The sequence below is a fragment of the Anarhichas minor genome, unplaced genomic scaffold, assembly GCF_050575085.1.
Source record: "Anarhichas minor isolate MPS153535 unplaced genomic scaffold, ASM5057508v1 ptg000081l, whole genome shotgun sequence".
NCBI classification, from domain to species: Eukaryota; Metazoa; Chordata; class Actinopteri; order Perciformes; family Anarhichadidae; genus Anarhichas; species Anarhichas minor.
Window position 1 is genome coordinate 664,178 of NW_027466527.1, and position 17,700 is coordinate 681,877.

The window sequence follows — 17,700 nt, forward strand, 5'->3', positions numbered from 1 at the left end:
GTGTGTGTATATGTGTGTGTGTGTGTGTGTGTCTGAGTGTATATGTGTGTGTATGTGTGTGTCTGAATGTATGTGTCTATGTATATGTGTGTGTGTGTGTCTGAGTGTATGTGTCTGAGTGTATATGTGTGTGTGGGTGTGTGTGTGTGTGTGTGTCTGAGTGTATAAATGTGTGTGTGCGTGTGTGTGTGTGTGTGTGTGTGTGTGCTACTCCCAGGCCTTCAGCATACCTATCTCTGGGGTCAATCCACGACGTCTGTCGGGTGTTGTGGTCGATGTAAAACACTCTCCCGTCGTAATCCCGAGCTTCCTCCCAGCCCGCCGGCAGCGGCAGCTCCGAGCTCTCTGCCCGCTTACCGCCGCTGATCCACGGCATAGCGTCGGGGTCTTGGAGCCCTCTGCCCTGGTTCAATATCCACCTCCACCACCTCCCCTCCACAAAACCCCCGAGTTAAAACACTCGGGTCTTCACAGCATTACCACGAACTCGACGTCGGCGCAAAATAACAGAGGCTGAAATATAAAACTTCCTACCGAAGTTCGGCTGAAAGTACATCCGAGATTTTCTTTTCCAAAACGTCCACAAGTTGAAAAAATAAATAAATAAAACCCACTACCGCGGAGCTCTCACGGTCTCCTCGGATCCTCCATGTTCGCCTCCTCCTCCACCATATTTCATTCCTCCGTGTCCATATTCGGGGTAGAGTCTCATTTGCATAAATGGTCGGACGCGAGCTGCTCCGGTCCAATAGGAAGACTCCGTTAAAAAAAAATATCGTCGCTGTGAAATAACGGTTAAAAAAAACCGTTTATTTAATGTTTTTTTTTTACCTATATAATTTAGTCGGTAACAAGTGGCGGGAGAAAAAGAAGAAGAAGAAAGTTAGATAACTTTATTGTTCAGCTGTCAGATAACAAACCCTGTGGAGTCACGTGACATAACTGCCCGATAACTTTATTAAATACATAAATAAATAATATCGTTGTGTGGAAACGAACCACCGACACAGAAACAAGATAGGTTAACTTTTAAATTCAGGGACAACTCCCCCTGAAAAGTTATTTTGTTATAATGGTACAACAGCGCCATCTTGTGTCTCCAGTAGATATAGCAGCAACACCTCTGTCATCATACAAGCGTCACAACTTTATTGACAATCGGCCGTATACAGAAGTCACAGGCTAAACAAAGGTAAATGTGTAATTTTCAACCAATTAAACAGCAAGAAAATGAGTGTCTCTCGACCAGAAAACAATATGTGTCATAGAAAATGTATCGTGTATTAAAAGAACTACACTAATAAAAACATGTGACATTACAGTCGTTTCCTGGTTCTAAGGCCTTCAGTGCCCACATCAAGATTATATTATGTGTACATCTGTAAATAAGTGAAGTTAAAAAAGGCAGAATTCGTTAAATATATATATTTTTAAGGCCCACTTATAAGATTACCGTGTAAATGTAAAATGTCTAATATTAACATTTAACAAACAGAACAGACAGAAATTGTAAAAAATATATATTGAGCATAAAACAGACAATTTCACTGAATTCAACATCTATAGTTTGTAATGTACATAAAGGGTAATTTATTAGAAATATGCTCAAGCCATATTCTAATTTATTACAATTAAGAATACATATGATTTTAATAATGATAGTAATAATACTCATAACCATCATATTAATATTATTATTCATAATAATTTAATTAACTGAATAAATATGTATTAATATTATTATAATTATTATTAAATAAATACTAATTGTTATTATTAAATAAATACAATATTATGAACCCAGCCACAGCCTCTCACAAAGAGGTCTCCTAACCTTCAGTGGTGGAATTACAAAGTACTTCTACTCAAATACTGTACTTACTTACAAATTGAGGTACTTCTCTTGAGTATTTCGATGACAGAATATAAAGGAGTTAACATGCAACATACACAATAATGCAGCAGAAATATGAATCCAGAAATATCAGATATGATAGTAATACATCTTTTCTGATCAGTCAATACCTTAACTTTAACTACATTTATGTACTTTTACTCCAGTAAGGTTTTAAATGCACGACTTTAACCTGTAGTGGAATATTTTTACTTCGTGGTATTACTACTTTTACTGCAGTAAAGTATCAGAGTACTTCCTCCTCCACTGGGTTTCTTAACTGTTTACTTCATCATGATCCTCCTCAGACGTGTCAGCTCGTCATAACAGGTTGAATTCCGATGTTGAATACACTTATTGTAAGTCGCTTTCGATAAAAGCGTCTGATAAATGGCTGTAATGTAATGTAAAGTAATGTAATGTAAAGTAAACTAAAGTAATGTAATGTAATGTAAAGTAAACTAATGTAAAGTAAACTAAAGTAAACTAATGTAATGTAAAGTAAACTAAAGTAAAGTAATGTAATGTAAAGTAAACTAAAGTAAAGTAAAGTAAAGTAAAGTAATGTAATGTAAAGTAATGTAAAGTAATGTAAAGTAAAGTAATGTAAAGTAATGTAAAGTAAAGTAATGTAAAGTAATGTAATGTAATGTAAAGTAAAGTAATGTAATGTAATGTAATGTAAAGTAATGTAATGTAAAGTAAAGTAATGTAAAGTAAAGTAAAGTAAAGTAATGTAAAGTAATGTAAAGTAATGTAAAGTAAAGTAAAGAAATGTAAAGTAAAGTAATGTAATGTAATGTAAAGTAATGTAAAGTAATGTAAAGTAAAGTAAAGTAAAGTAATGTAAAGTAAAGGAATGTAAAGTAATGTAATGTAATGTAAAGTAAAGTAATGTAAAGTAAAGTAATGTAAAGTAATGTAAAGTAAAGTAATGTAATGTAATGTAATGTAAAGTAAAGTAATGTAATGTAAAGTAATGTAAAGTAATGTAATGTAAAGTAATGTAATGTAATGTAATGTAATGTAATGTAAAGTAATGTAATGTAAAGTAATGTAAAGTAATGTAATGTAATGTAATGTAAAGTAAAGTAATGTGATGTAAAGTAATGTAATGTAAAGTAATGTAAAGTAATGTAATGTAAAGTAATGTAAAGTAAAGTAATGTAAAGTAAAGTAAAGTAAAGTAATGTAAAGTAAAGTAATGTAAAGTAATGTAAAGTAAAGTAATGTAAAGTAAAGTAATGTGATGTAAAGTAATGTAATGTAAAGTAATGTAAAGTAATGTAATTTTGAATCAATGACGTTGAGAATCGGCTGCAGAGACTTCAGGGTCCTGGTCTTGGGTGTGCTGGTTCTCCGTCATGATTTACAGGGACACTTAATGGTTCTTTAATTATTTTCTTAATCTTCCAGTTTAAACTAAATTAACATAATTTGATGCGTCTCAGTCAGTTTCAGACCACGTAAAGACTCCTGAGGACGTGTTTGGACAATTATTTGTCCTTAACAGACATATACATACATATATATACGTATATAATATATATATATATGTATTTATGTATGTATATGTGTCTATATATATATAAAATATCTCTGAGTGTGTGTGTGTGTGTGTGCGTGCGTGTGCAACCGGACAAACATGCACTCTTTGTCAAGACGTCAGTGCAGTCAGCTGAGCGTTTTGTTCTCCAGAGGAGGAGGAGGAGTTTAGCAGGCCTGGATTTTATCTGAGCATTTTTGTTAGCGTGTGTGTGTGTGTGTGTGTGTGTGTGTGTGTGTGTGTGTGTGTGTGTGTGTGTGTGTGTGTGTGTGTGTGTGTGTGTGTGTGTTTATGCCTGGTGAGCGTTTTGTCACATCAGAGCTTTGATCTGTTGCCTCCTACCATCTTTTGTCCCACAGTGTTCATATGAGAGCAAACAATAAGTGCTCTGTTGCTTCTGCTTCAGTCACATGCAGCTAAAAGCCGACTGCCGTCATAAACATACCAATATATAATAAATAATGTCATTATTATCATTAATACCATCATAATGTAATAATGCATCATGGGCACACTATCCTCGGAGCTTCCTGCATGATCACATGTATAATAGATGAGAGTTTGCCTCCATTATACTTTAATAATAATAATAATACTTTGAAAAAAGAATCACAGATTAATAACCACAGTTTTTTTTATAGCATCTCAGAATCTTATCTTCAGCATTTGGAAATATTTGATTAAATTATTATTATTGTTTTTTTTTTACACACGATGCAGAAAAATGATTTAATCTGTTACGTAACAAAAATGCAATAATATCCTGTCTGCGTTTGATTTCCTGCCCTGTGGCTGGCTGTTCCTCTGCCCGTTGGCACAGCAGCAGGACCGTAAAGGAGGAGGGGCCCCGAGCAGGAGGGCCCCCCCATCCTTCTTTCTCCTCCCTGCAGCAGAAGATGAGTGCTCCTCCGAGTGGGAAACAGTTTGTGAACGAGCTCCAGTGAGCCTCAGCTCTGTTTTACCGGGCGTTTGGTCTGAGCCTCGTCCATCTGAAGTGCAGCCAGAGAAGCAGAAGAAGCAGAAGAAGAAGAAGTGAACCGTGGAGGTCTGAAGAGAGACATGGACTCGCGTGACTGCGCTCTGGAGCTGCTGGTGATGCTGGTCTACGTCGCAGCGTGGCTCTGTGCTCTGGCCACCACCCTCCTGCCTCACTGGCTGACCGTGTCCACCTCCCTGCTGCCCGTGGAGAGCTATGGTCTGGGTCTGTGGGAGACCTGCGTGGTCCAGGACGTCGGGGTCACGGAGTGCCGGGCCTACGACAGCCTGCTGGGCCTCCCCAGCTACCTGAAGCTGGCCCGAGTCCTCATGTGCACCTCCCTCGCCGTGGGAGCGCTGGGGATGCTGGTGGCCGTGCCGGGGCTCTACCTGGTGGCCGGCTGTGGAGGCCTCGGAGGCTCCAGAACCAAGAGGACTTTAACGGTCACGGGAGGCGTGCTGGGGGTGATCTCCGGGGTGCTGTGTCTGATCCCCGTGTCCTACATGGCCCATTTGGCCGTGGCAAACTTCTTCGACGACAAAGTGCCCGACATGGTGCCACGGTGGGAGTTCGGCGATGCCTTGTTCTGCGGCTGGACCGGAGGGTTCCTCCTGGTGGTGGCCGGGCTCCTCCTGGTCTCCTCCTGCTGGTGTTCTCAGGTGGAGCCTCAGCCTGCAGCGCTGCAGCGCAGATACCAGGTCATGAGCACGGACGTGTCGTTCAGGAAACGCTCAGAGTACGTTTAAAGGACTGAGAGAATGTGAAGCCGACAGCACAACACCATCACCAGTAGGACTACACTTCAACCTGCCTTCAAAAGAATGATGTAAATATCTGGTTTAGTGTCAAAGACGTCGCTTTGTGTTGATCAAATGTTTTGTGAAAATGTAGAAAACATGCAGCTATTTATCGAATCTCTCACCTGCAACAATCCAACATCACGTTATAAAAAGAAACCTGCTGTGACCAGTAAACATGAATATTTTTTTAAAAGATATGTTTTATAGAAAATGCTTTATGGTGTGTGTGTGTGTGGTGGGGGGGGGGGGGGGGGGGGGGGGTACTGTTTTTGTCTTCTAAGTGCCAACAAAGAAGAAAAATACTGTTTCTTAGCTTTTTAAAATGCTGTGATTGTAAGTTATTCTTGATACTAAAACAGAGAGAGCGCACGTTATTCTGTGCTCAGGATGCTTCCTGCAGCCAAATCTGATGATTCACATAAAGAATTATATTGAAATTATATTAAAAAATTGCCTCTTTTTGTTTTTCATGTTGGACTCCAGTGATTTCAAACATTTCAATTTAAATGAGAAGCCGTGAATCTGTATGAAGCATGTTTTTCTTCAGTTATGTCAGAGGTGGAAACACGGCTGCTCTCTTCTCCCCCCCCCCCCCCCATCCGGTCGTCTATTGGTCACATAAACCTGAAACCTTTATTTTTTGGTCTGAAGTGGTCCCTGAGGGGGGGGGCACAGAAAACAGCCGCCTCGGTGCGTCAGGTGCGTCTGCGGCGGTGGAAACGCAGCTTGAGACTAATTCCATCAGATTTCCTGGTGGCTCGCTGGGCTAAGCTGTGTTTAATGAATGCTCTAATGGGCAGCGTGTCCCGAGAAGAATGCAGGACCGGCTGCCCGGCGGCTCCCGCTTTGACATAATTACACAAAAGGTCAGAGGTCGCCGCCGCTGTCTGTCCTCCGAAAACTATGTTTGTGTCGTTTACGTGGACGCAGGACCAGTGACATGAACGTGGACGGCTTCTAAACCTCCACATCCGGATGATGGTAGTTTTTATTTAGTCAGCACTTATAGAACGAGATAATGATGTTGAAGAAGCACATGTTGCCCTTTAGGGGATGATGAGACAACGAGCTGCTGGAGACAGACATGTAAAAGACTTCACCGCCTCTATTAACTTAGGAGCAAGAAACACAGACTTTGTCGTTATTTTTGCCCCTTTTTGTAGTTGTTTGTATCCTGCTCTGTAGTAATTCTGTGTCTCTTTGAAGTTGTTTTTATCTCTTTATAGTGATTTTGTGTCTCTTTGTATTAATATTGTGTCTCCTTGTGGTCAACTTATGTCTCTTTGCAGTCATTTTGTGTCTCTTTGAAGTTGTTTTGTGTCTCTTTGAAGCTGTTTTGTGTCTCTTTGCAGTCATTTCGTGTCTCTTTGTAGTTGTGCGTTTCTTTGTATTAATATTGTGTCTCCTTGTGGTTGCTTTGTGTCCCTTTGTAGTTGTTTTGTGTCTGTTTGTAGTCTTTTTGTGTCTGTTTGTAGTATTTTTGTGTCTGTTTGTAGTATTTTTGTGTCTCCTTGCAGGCCTTTTTTTGTCTGTTCCTGGTAGATACGTGTCTTTTTGAGTGACATTTTGTAGGTGAAGGCCAGGGAGGCCCCCTGAGACTTGGGGCCCCTGGGCCTGAGCCCAGTAGGTCCGTTCAGTAATCAGTTCCACGCTGCCCGGCCTCACAGAGGCAGCTTCCTATCGTCTGACGCCGTCAGGCTGCAGGGAGGACCTGGTGTCTCCCAGAGTGAGGGCGGCTATCAGCAGCGAAAACAACAAACCGCAGAGATGATTACCTTCATGATTCTTCATAATTACTGTAAAACTCCAAGTGGCGGCACAAAGGAAATGACATGTCGTCTTCTCATGAAGAATTATGCTTAAATGCATCCGACTGCAAACAAACAAACCGACCCTGAAGGGAGTGATGATCTACTGCCCGACTATCACATGACCCGACAGTTCAGATGGAGATGGAGATTAGTGTTCAGACTTTGATAAATATGATTGGGAAAAACATTTCTCTTGCTCAACACACTCATAACAGATACACCATCATGGTAATGTTGCTGCACCCTCACAATCACCAACAGTAACTAAATACCTCTTATCTGTCTTATCTAGAGAGGGAGACGAGTATAGAAATACAACAATGTAGAATACGTAAGTAGGTAAAATAGTAAACGTCCTGCATTCAAAATACTTCAGTAAAGTACATTATTAGAAACAAAACAGTCAAATGAGTCCAGTGGTTCCCAACCCAGGGGTCGGCCCCCTCCAGAAGGGTCGCAGGATCAATGTGAGGGGCCGTGAGATGATTGATGGGAGAGGAAATAGGTCTGGAACAGCTTCATGAAACCATCTGAAGGTTAAAGGAGCATGCCACTGGTTTCCCATTATTTATAAATAGGATTAAAAAAAATCAATTTACCAGAACACTCTCACTCCGAAGTGGTGTGGCGGTCTAACTTTACATTTTTGGACGTTTCAGGGACGGCGTGTCGGTTTCGTTACATCTTTTCAAAATAAAGCTCCAACGTAAGTTTACTTTTTTTACGTTTTTTATGGTTTACTCACAAACAAAACTACTTAACTGGGTTTAGTGAAAGATTGTGGTTTTGGTTGAAATAAGTATGTTTGTTACGTAACCAAACTACGTTAAAAATGTTGACTTGGTTTTCAAATGAGAGCTGTAGGAATCACTCATTGTTTTAGCCAACAGGAAGTTGTCATCGCACTGAAAGCTCAGCAACTCACCTCTGCCTCAAGTGACATCACTTGAGGCAGTTTAACTTCTGAAGCCACGAAAAGTCTTTAATGCAACTTTTTTTATTTCTCACATATATGCAATAAGTTTCCCTTTAAGAGGAGAAATGTATACTCTTTGGTGGAACTGCTCCGACGAGACGTTGCTTTATCTTTAACTGGTTTAATCTTTAACAGCATGTTGCGTGAAGTTATATCTTTGACATGACTCGTAGATAATGATCGTTATCTGATCTCATGGGACGATTGAAGGAAGTTAAAAACAAATCTACTTCGAACTTTTTTTTTTCATCTCTCTTGAATCTTCTGCAAATACAATCTTTGTGAATGTCTGAACTTGTGATTATGACGGTTTAAATTGCACTGATCACTTTTTTATCAGCGCTCCTTCGTTATTCATCAAATGACTTGAGCAAACGAGATTAGATAAAACATTATGGAGAGAGAGAGAGAGAAGACAGAGAGAGAGAGAGAAGACAGAGAGAGAGAGTGGAGAGAAGACAGAGAGAGAGAGAGAGAGAAGACAGAGAGAGAGAGAGAGAAGACAGAGAGAGAGAGAGAGAAGACAGAGAGAGAGAGAGAAGACAGAGAGAGAGAGTGGAGAGAAGACAGAGAGAGAGAGAGAGAGAAGACAGAGAGAGAGAGAGAGAAGACAGAGAGAGAGAGAGAGAAGACAGAGAGAGAGAGAGAAGACAGAGAGAGAGTGAGAGAGAAGACAGAGAGAGAGTGAGAGAGAGAGAGAGAGAGAGACAGAGAGAGAGTGGAGAGAAGACAGAGAGAGAGTGAGAAGACAGAGAGAGAGAGACAGAGAGAGAGTGGAGAGAAGACAGAGAGAGAGAGAGAAGACAGAGAGAGAGTGGAGAGAAGACAGAGAGAGAGAGAGAGAGAGAAGACAGATAGAGAGAGAAGAGAGAGAGAGACAGAGAGACAGAGAGAGAGAGAGAGAGACAGTGAGAGAGTGAGGAGAGAGAGAGAAGACAGAGAGAGAGAAGAGAGAGAGAGAGAGAGACAGTGAGACAGAGAGAGAGAGTGAGGAGAGAGAGAGAGAAGACAGAGAGAGAGTGAAGAGAGAGAGAGAGAGAGAGAGAGAGAGAGAGAGAGAGAGAGAGAGACAGAGAGACAGAGAGAGAGAGACAGAGAGAGAGAGAGACAGAGAGAGAGAGAGGAGAGAGAGAAGACAGAGAGAGAGAGAAGACAGAGAGAGAGAGAGAGAGAAGACAGAGAGAGAGTGAGAGAGAGAGAGAGAGACAGAGAGAGAGTGGAGAGAAGACAGAGAGAGAGTGAGAGAGAGAGAGAGAGACAGAGAGAGAGTGGAGAGAAGACAGAGAGAGAGAGAGAAGACAGAGAGAGTGGAGAGAAGACAGAGAGAGAGAGAGAGAAGACAGAGAGAGAGTGAGAGAGAGAGAGAGAGAGAGAGAGAGAGAAGACAGAGAGAGAGTGGAGAGAAGACAGAGAGAGAGAGAGAGAGAGAGAAGACAGAGAGAGAGAGAAGAGAGAGAGAGAGACAGAGAGACAGAGAGAGAGAGAGAGAGACAGTGAGAGAGTGAGGAGAGAGAGAGAAGACAGAGAGAGAGAAGAGAGAGAGAGAGAGAGACAGTGAGACAGAGAGAGAGAGTGAAGAGAGAGAGAGAGAGAGAGAGAGAGAGAGAGAGAGAGACAGAGAGACAGAGAGAGAGAGAGAGACAGAGAGAGAGAGAGAATAGAGAGAGAGAGAGAGAGAGAGACAGAGAGACAGAGAGAGAGAGAGGAGAGAGAGAGAGAGAAGACAGAGAGAGAGTGAAGAGAGAGAGAGAGAGACAGAGAGACAGAGAGAGAGAGAGACAGAGAGAGAGTGAAGAGAGAGAGAGAGAGAGAGAGAGACAGAGAGACAGAGAGACAGAGAGAGAGTGAAGAGAGAGAGAGAGAGAGAGAGAAGACAGAGAGAGAGCGAGAAGACAGAGACGAAGAATTAGTTGAATACTTTCCCCTGAATCTCTTATTTCTAGGAATGCTTTTAAATGATAAACTCAATAAAATGAACATCAGTGTTTTTTAGAGCTCCACCTTTCATCCACTTCTGTGACGGAGAGCTGCTCTCAGCTGAAGAGGCCTTTTGTTCCTCAGCAGCCAGCCGCCTCCAGAGAGGTGTGTGTGTGTGTGTGTGTGTGTGTGTGTGTGTGTGTGTGTGTGTTTAACAATCACTACTGTGAGCCCCCCCCGAGATCTCCGTACTCACATGCCTGCTCTCGTCAGCCTCCTACCAGGTCACATGACCTCCAGTCCTCCAGACCCCTCCAGGACGGACACAGCTGATCGTTACGGAGACGCTCAGATTGCTTCATCCAAATGTCTATATTGGATAACGCTGCAGAGATAAAAAAGTTTATTATTACATTACTGCAGATATGCATCCGTCCCTGAACTCTGGCAGCACAAACACTCACATGGATGGACAAATTATTATCTGTAGATTATATTAAGAGCACAACATTATGAACCAATACGTTGTATTACAGCACAATAATAAAGCAGCTACAAACATTTATTAACAACAAATGAAAGATGTCGGCTCCACAGAAAGTTTTAGCATCTTTCAGCTCGTTGTTTTGGTTTTCTGGCCCATAATTTTACTGGTTTGGTTCACTCTCACAGCGTTGAAACTGTTTCCTGCAACAACAACAAAAATAACCTCTTGTGCATCACTAGGGACATTTTGGGCTTTTTCCGTTTTCATTTTTCAATAATTGTCGGATTTTTGCAAATATAATTTTGTAAGTTCAACCTCAGCTCCTATTATCTAGTCTATAATAAACTGTGTAGCCAGAATACAGACACTCAGACCCTGAAGGACAAAAATGTACCATTAAAACCTTTAAAACCACAATGTTTGATCCCATTATATCATAAAGATAATACACGTTATTCTCCTGGTGTCCACTAGAGGCATCACTACTGTATTATAGAGATAATACATGTTATTCTCCTGGTGTCCACTAGAGGCATCACTGCTGTATTATAGAGATAATACATGTTATTCTCCTGGTGTCCACTAGAGGCATCACTGCTGTATTATAGAGATAATACATGTTATTCTCCTGGTGTCCACTAGAGGCATCACTACTGTATTATAGAGATAATACATGTTATTCTCCTGGTGTCCACTAGAGGCATCACTGCTGTATTATAGAGATAATACATGTTATTCTCCTGGTGTCCACTAGAGGCATCACTACTGTATTATAGAGATAATACATGTTATTCTCCTGGTGTCCACTAGAGGCATCACTGCTGTATTATAGAGATAATACATGTTATTCTCCTGGTGTCCACTAGAGGCATCACTACTGTATTATAGAGATAATACATGTTATTCTCCTGGTGTCCACTAGGGGCATCACTACTGTATTATAGAGATAATACATGTTATTCTCCTGGTGTCCACTAGGGGCATCACTACTGTATTATAGAGATAATACATGTTATTCTCCTGGTGTCAACTAGAGGCATCACTGCTGTATTATGGAGATAATACATATTATTCTCCTGGTGTCCACTAGAGGCATCACTGCTGTATTATAGAGATAATACATGTTATTCTCCTGGTGTCCACTAGAGGCATCACTACTGTATTATAGAGATAATACATGTTATTCTCCTGGTGTCCACTAGAGGCATCACTGCTGTATTATAGAGATAATACATGTTATTCTCCTGGTGTCCACTAGAGGCATCACTGCTGTATTATAGAGATAATACATGTTATTCTCCTGGTGTCCACTAGGGGCATCACTGCTGTATTATAGAGATAATACATATTATTCTCCTGGTGTCCACTAGAGGCATCACTGCTGTATTATAGAGATAATACATGTTATTCTCCTGGTGTCCACTAGAGGCATCACTACTGTATTATGGAGATAATACATATTATTCTCCTGGTGTCCACTAGAGGCATCACTGCTGTATTATAGAGATAATACATGTTATTCTCCTGGTGTCCACTAGAGGCATCACTACTGTATTATAGAGATAATACATGTTATTCTCCTGGTGTCCACTAGAGGCATCACTACTGTATTATAGAGATAATACATGTTATTCTCCTGGTGTCCACTAGAGGCATCACTACTGTATTATAGAGATAATACATGTTATTCTCCTGGTGTCCACTAGAGGCATCACTACTGTATTATAGAGATAATACATGTTATTCTCCTGGTGTCCACTAGGGGCATCACTACTGTATTATGGAGATAATACATGTTATTCTCCTGGTGTCCACTAGGGGCATCACTACTGTATTATAGAGATAATACACGTTATTCTCCTGGTGTCCACTAGAGGCATCACTACTGTATTATAGAGATAATACATGTTATTCTCCTAGTGTCCACTAGAGGCATCACTGCTGTATTATAGAGATAATACATGTTATTCTCCTGGTGTTACATTCTGAAAAATAATGAATATTTAATAGTTATGATCAGGACTGATGTTGGTTAAAAGATTTAACTAATTGAAAGTGGAAAATAATATTTCACAAATAATAAAAATGCATCAAAATCAATGCTGTAAGTACATTTATTAACTTTTCCAAGTGGTCTTGTGTGCAAGGAATGAATCCGTGTTCGTTAATATGGAGGAGATGCCGGCATTTGAATGTCACACATCACTCTATTTAATAAAATATATTCATACTTTTCTTTCTAGTAGTAATATTAAAATCAGTTCTTATTTTTCATACTATGGTTTTATCACAATTCATTTTTGACTGTTCTTGGTGATGCTGTATTTTGATGTGTAGATCTCAGTGTTTCTGGTGATATAACTCATCCTGCAGGTCCTCAGTCGATAAACAATATTGTGATAAAACTTCTTCTCTGAAATCGTCCTTTCCCGCGGATGAAAAAAAGATGAAAATGTTCTTGATATTTTTGCCATCATGAGACTTCTTCGATGTAAAAAGCAGGATTATCTCTGCCCTGGTTGTCTCCATTATGTTCCAGGGCCGTTTGTGTCCGGGGACCACGGAGCGGGTTCCTGGCATTTTTAGGGGCCTCCGCACTGGGGGCCGTCCAGGCGTAGCGGTAGCTGAGGAAAAGCAGCCCGCTAACGAGCATCAGTATGGAGGCGAAGACGCCCACGGCGATGGCCGATCCGACCTGCTGCCTGACCGGAGCGGCGGGGAGGTGGAACTCTGGAGGAAAGTGGATGCTGCTGTTGTTCAGCACCGAGCTCATGTTCCACGCGAGCGGCACCGAGCACAGCGTCCCCGTCAGCAGGTACATCAACCCCGCCAGCACGAACACCAGACGCATGTTCCTACGATCCTCCACGGAGAAGTAGACCATCCTCACGGCCACCGCGCCGCTGATGTTCCCCACCAGGCCGCAGATCAGCGCCAGCACCATCAGCACCTGAGCGACGTGGATCTCCGCCGGAGCGAAAGTGTCCGAGATGCCGATGCCGCGACAGTTCTCTATCCCGGAGAGGGCGTGGCTGTAGAAACACGCCCTCCAGATGCCCACCCAGGCCACGCCCGAGGTGACCACGGACACGTCGTCCACAAACCACAGCCGCCACTCGTTCAGGCCGGTGGCGGCCATGATGAGGATCCAGGACAGGACCCCCGCCATCAGGCCCAGGAACTGCCAGTGAGCCGTGTGAGCCAGGTACATCATCACTGCAGAGAGGGGCCGCTAGCGCTGAGAGAGACGGATCGCCGAGTCGCACATGGTTGAGTTCCTCCTGAAAACAAAAACATCCACAATGTGTACATGTGAAACATTTAGGGGGGTTTTAGGCAGATATTGAATATAATATTCATAACTATGTTTTAATCAGTGTAGAATCACCTGAAACTAAGAATCGAAGTGTTTTATTTAGCTTAGAAAACGCTACATCGGGTCGTCTTCCACGGAGTCGGCCATCTTGCACCTCCATGTTTCTACAGCAGCCCAGAACGGACCAACTTCACACTGGCTCTAGTCAGAGTTCGTGTTTTTACGTTATCTGAAGGTCGTGATGCGTCCAGGAACCTGGTATTAAACGACCCCAGTGCTGAATAATTAAAGATCGTAGTATTGGTGCTTTATATTAGTACTTTATTTTAGTACATTGTTTTGGTGTCATTTATTATCAGGCTGCAGCATCAGCTTTTTTGTACTCAAACCCTAAAGATAACTCTCTGCACCTGAAGGCCACCGTAGTTCTCTACACACTTAGAAAGGGGAGGGGCTTAGCTGAGGGGTATTTAGTCTGTTGCAATCTGTAACTTCACCACTAGATGTCACTATAACTTACACACTGTTCCTTTAAAAACAGTTGAGACCGTTTTCAGTATATCCACATTATTATTACGGCATTGTGTTCAGACTTACTTTAACATTTGTACAGTTAACAATTCAATATATAAATCTTGAGAAACCTGGAACAGCTCCATACATCAACATGTCTCTGGTGTCTCAGTGATGCACCTTAAAGGGTCAGTTCACCCAAATGACCAAAAAACATTTTCTTACATACCCTTAACGTATTTTCATGTTTATCATTTTATCTGCCGAGCGTTTGACCTCAGACAAAATAAAGGTGAAGATGAAAGACGATTCTTTCCACCGTCAGCGTGGACAACGAGGACAACGAGGTCGCACGATGAATCTAAAAGATGTCTTTAGTTTAAAGAGACAAGTTTACAATTAATCAAACAACCAAACCTCACCGACACTCAGTGAACCTGTTTGGGGCGGTTGGTAATAATTAATCAGTTATATATATATTATTATTTTATTTATATACACAAATATGTGATATATGCGATATAAAAAAAACTGTCCCTATATAGTTTATTAATAACAACATGAGGTATATTCTGTGAACACTAAACTACTCAACATGTAATAAAGATGATTAATAAACCAAGTTTATGTATTTATTGTATGCAGGAATAAGTTCTACCACAGAAGAAGAACTTTTGACTGAATCCTTTAGTTTTTCACACAATATTTGGACTCATTTTCTCTGCTAAATACTTTCTTTGAGTTCTTTGGCTCAAGATGTTACGACAGCAGAGACTTTGAGCTTTCTGATTATCTTCTAACTTTCTGCTTAATTATCACGGATACAACAGAATATTGACACAAACTATAACTTTGGTACGTATTGGGAATATGCATCAATACCTTCTGAAATTAAAATTAAAATGTTTCATTATGTTGAGAAGTAGAATAAAAGTGTGTTGGAGCGTTACTGGAGTTCATGATTGTACATTTAAATCTCAATGTCGTGTCTTCACTCACCTTCCATGCGTCTCAAGCTCAGATCTGTTCTCTAAATAAACCGAATCCTCCACGAGTGCTTTACTGATCGTCGGCTTCGTCTCTGTGAGAGAAAAGAAACTCCAAAGTTCTGTTTTAACCGTCCTCGCTATCTGCAGAGCGCAGGGCGTGTGTGGTGTTAATGAATGACCAAGAAGAACGAGCTGATTAAACAAAATAAAATCAATCAGACACAAGACTGTGATCTTCAGCAGACTCTTTTATTTGATATAAAGGAGCGCTGGTAAAGTGTTAAGAGTCGGGCTGCAGCGGTGCGTGAAGCGTGGAAACCGTTACAAAGTGTGCAGAACAAACATCCTCCAGTGGGGGGGGGGGGGGGGGGGGGGGGGGGCAATAACTTTTTTAGTGTTTGAAATTTATCTAGAAGTAACAACTGTGGTAACTATACATTTTAAACATCTGCACCGTGAACAAGGAATAACACAGTGAAGTCATGAGACAGAATACAGAAACACTTTAAACGTGGCAGCTTCAGAATATGTACAAGTCTCTCCTCTCTCCTCCCTCCTCCCTCCTCTCTCCTCCCTCCTCTCTCCTCTCTCCTCTCTCCTCTCTCCTCCCTCCTCCCTCCTCTCTCCTCTCTCCTCTCTCCTCTCTCCTCCCTCCTCTCTCCTCCCTCCTCTCTCCTCTCTCCTCTCTCCTCTCTCCTCCCTCCTCCCTCCTCCCTCCTCTCTCCTCTCTCCTCTCTCCTCTCTCCTCTCTCCTCTCTCCTCTCTTTTCTTTGTGGCTGTGGATAAAACGGAGCAGCGACGTGAAGACGTGGAGGAACAGAGCGGACGGTGGATTTCACTTGAAGTTGAAAGTGTGAACGTGAAGCTGCCGATCTTCTCTTTCTCTTCTCGGGTACATTCCACTTGATCCTCCGCTCACTGCAGAAGAAAAGCTTCTTCAGTGAGAACAAAGTCTGAGTAAGAAGGCCACTAGTTTAAATGTATATAAAGGGTTAAAAAAAACGAAACAAACACTTTTGTGTTTACTGAAATATTCGGCCAGGTTTGATGTTGTTTGAGATTGTGAAATTATTTTAAACGTGATGAATATTCTTAGTTCAGGAAGCTTGAAGATAAAATACTGTCCCCTCCTGCGCAGATTCAAAAGGCTACAATAAATTACTAAAAAAAACAAAAAGGAAAACAGCAAAACAAAAAAACAAAACGGCAGAAAGACGTTAGATACAGAGGCTGGTGGAGCATCTCTTTCAGGTCCATCTGGATGCTGTGAGTCAAAGTGGTGTTATAGAGAGAAGGGTCCCCAAAGAAATCACAAACACGGCCGCTTGTCTTTGTCTCCCTCTAGTGGACGCGAGGCTCGACTGCAGCTCGGTTCAGTCCCACCTTACAGGGCCAGACGCTGCTCTATCGGCAGGCTGTCCGTCAGACACTTGAGCTGCTCCTCGCCCAGCTTGATTTTGTCCTCCAGCTTTCGCTGCTCGATGATGAGCGCCGACTTCATCTTGACAAAGTGCTCGTAGTCCGTGAGGCCGTCCTCCGGCAGGTGGTGGGCCAGGATGTCGTAGACCAGGCGCTCCCGGCGGTCCAGGTTCTCCTTCAGCTCCTTGGCGTCCTCGTGCTGTCGGATCAGCAGCTTCCTCTTCTCCGCCAACGTACGCTGTGGAGGGAAAGGAGCACGTTAGATTTATCCACCGAACGATGTGTTTAAAGCTTCGTTTGTGCATCCGAGCATCTACGAAGGTGTTTATGCTGAACGGGATGTTCGTTGCATTAATTGTGATTATCTATAAACTCATATCTCATATTCATAAACTACTTTATTACCTTACAAACCTTGTAAAGAAACAAGTCAAGTACTAAATGTATTATAAAGAAACAAAGGTTGAATATCCTGTAAACTATTTGAAAGATTTTTGAGACTTTTTCAAAAACATCAAAGAATCAATTGTTCTTCTTTGTTGAATCCTCAGACGTGTAAATAGTGTTTTTATCAATGAACTATTTGTGACAGTCACATGATCGTGCCAAGTTACAACAATGTAGAGGTGCACGACCAAGCGGCAACCTCCAGTTCTTTAAGTGAAGCCAAAGCTTCATGTGTTAAAGCTGCATTCTCTCTAGTGTCCACCAGGGGGCGACTCCTCTGGTTGTATAGAAGTCTATGAGAAAATGACTCTACTTCTCTCTTGATTTATTACCTCAGTAAACATTGTAAACATCAGTTTATGGTCTCAATCTCTAGTTTCAAGTCTTCTTCAATACAGCATGATGTTCATTTAGTACATTATGGTCCATTTAGAGTCAAACAGACCATAAAGCAGGGGATGCTTTAGGGCGGGGCTACACGGTGATTGACAGGTCTCTACCAGAGACGTATACGCCGTCTCTACGTCACTCCTCCTCAGTCCAGATATGGTCACTTCCTGTTCACTGGTTGCAAAAAGCCAAGATGGCGACGGCCAAAATGCTGAACTC

At 41.8% G+C, this 17,700-nt stretch overlaps 4 protein-coding genes across 7 annotated transcripts in view; 1 reads left to right on the forward strand and 3 right to left on the reverse strand.

The window, feature by feature from the left end:
• Positions 1-746, reverse strand: part of wwc3 (WWC family member 3) — a 28,748-nt gene extending 28,002 nt beyond the window's left edge. Inside the window, exon 1 of one of the 3 annotated variants that reach the window (XM_076081530.1) lies at positions 231-732. In XM_076081530.1, coding sequence (XP_075937645.1) covers positions 231-376 — 146 coding nt within the window. In that variant the 5' untranslated portion in view covers positions 377-732. Of the gene's footprint in view, positions 1-230 lie in introns of all 3 variants that reach the window. The other 2 variants (XM_076081529.1, XM_076081532.1) reach the window with 2 other exon arrangements.
• Positions 747-4,401: 3,655 nt separating this feature from the next.
• Positions 4,402-5,162, forward strand: LOC142938283 (claudin-24-like). Its single transcript, XM_076081560.1, has one exon. It carries the CDS (start codon positions 4,500-4,502, stop codon positions 5,160-5,162), a length of 663 nt encoding a protein of 220 aa, XP_075937675.1. The 5' UTR covers positions 4,402-4,499.
• Positions 5,163-12,849: 7,687 nt separating this feature from the next.
• On the reverse strand, positions 12,850-13,621 carry cldn34a (claudin 34a). Its single transcript, XM_076081504.1, has one exon. The coding sequence runs from the start codon at positions 13,619-13,621 to the stop codon at positions 12,881-12,883; it is 741 nt and encodes a 246-aa protein (XP_075937619.1). The 3' UTR covers positions 12,850-12,880.
• A 2,275-nt stretch (positions 13,622-15,896) lies between these two features.
• Positions 15,897-17,700, reverse strand: part of shroom2a (shroom family member 2a) — a 38,294-nt gene continuing 36,490 nt past the window's right edge. For both annotated transcript variants that reach the window (XM_076081510.1, XM_076081509.1), the window contains exon 11: positions 15,897-16,882. In XM_076081510.1, coding sequence (XP_075937625.1) covers positions 16,610-16,882 — 273 coding nt within the window. In that variant the 3' untranslated portion in view covers positions 15,897-16,609. The remainder of the gene's footprint in view (positions 16,883-17,700) is intronic.

Coding starts and splice junctions, on each gene's coding strand:
- LOC142938283 (XM_076081560.1), top strand. CDS start 4,500: ATGGACTCGCGTGACTGCGCTCTGGAGCTGCTGGTGATGCTGGTCTAC.
- cldn34a (XM_076081504.1), bottom strand. CDS start 13,621: ATGATGTACCTGGCTCACACGGCTCACTGGCAGTTCCTGGGCCTGATG.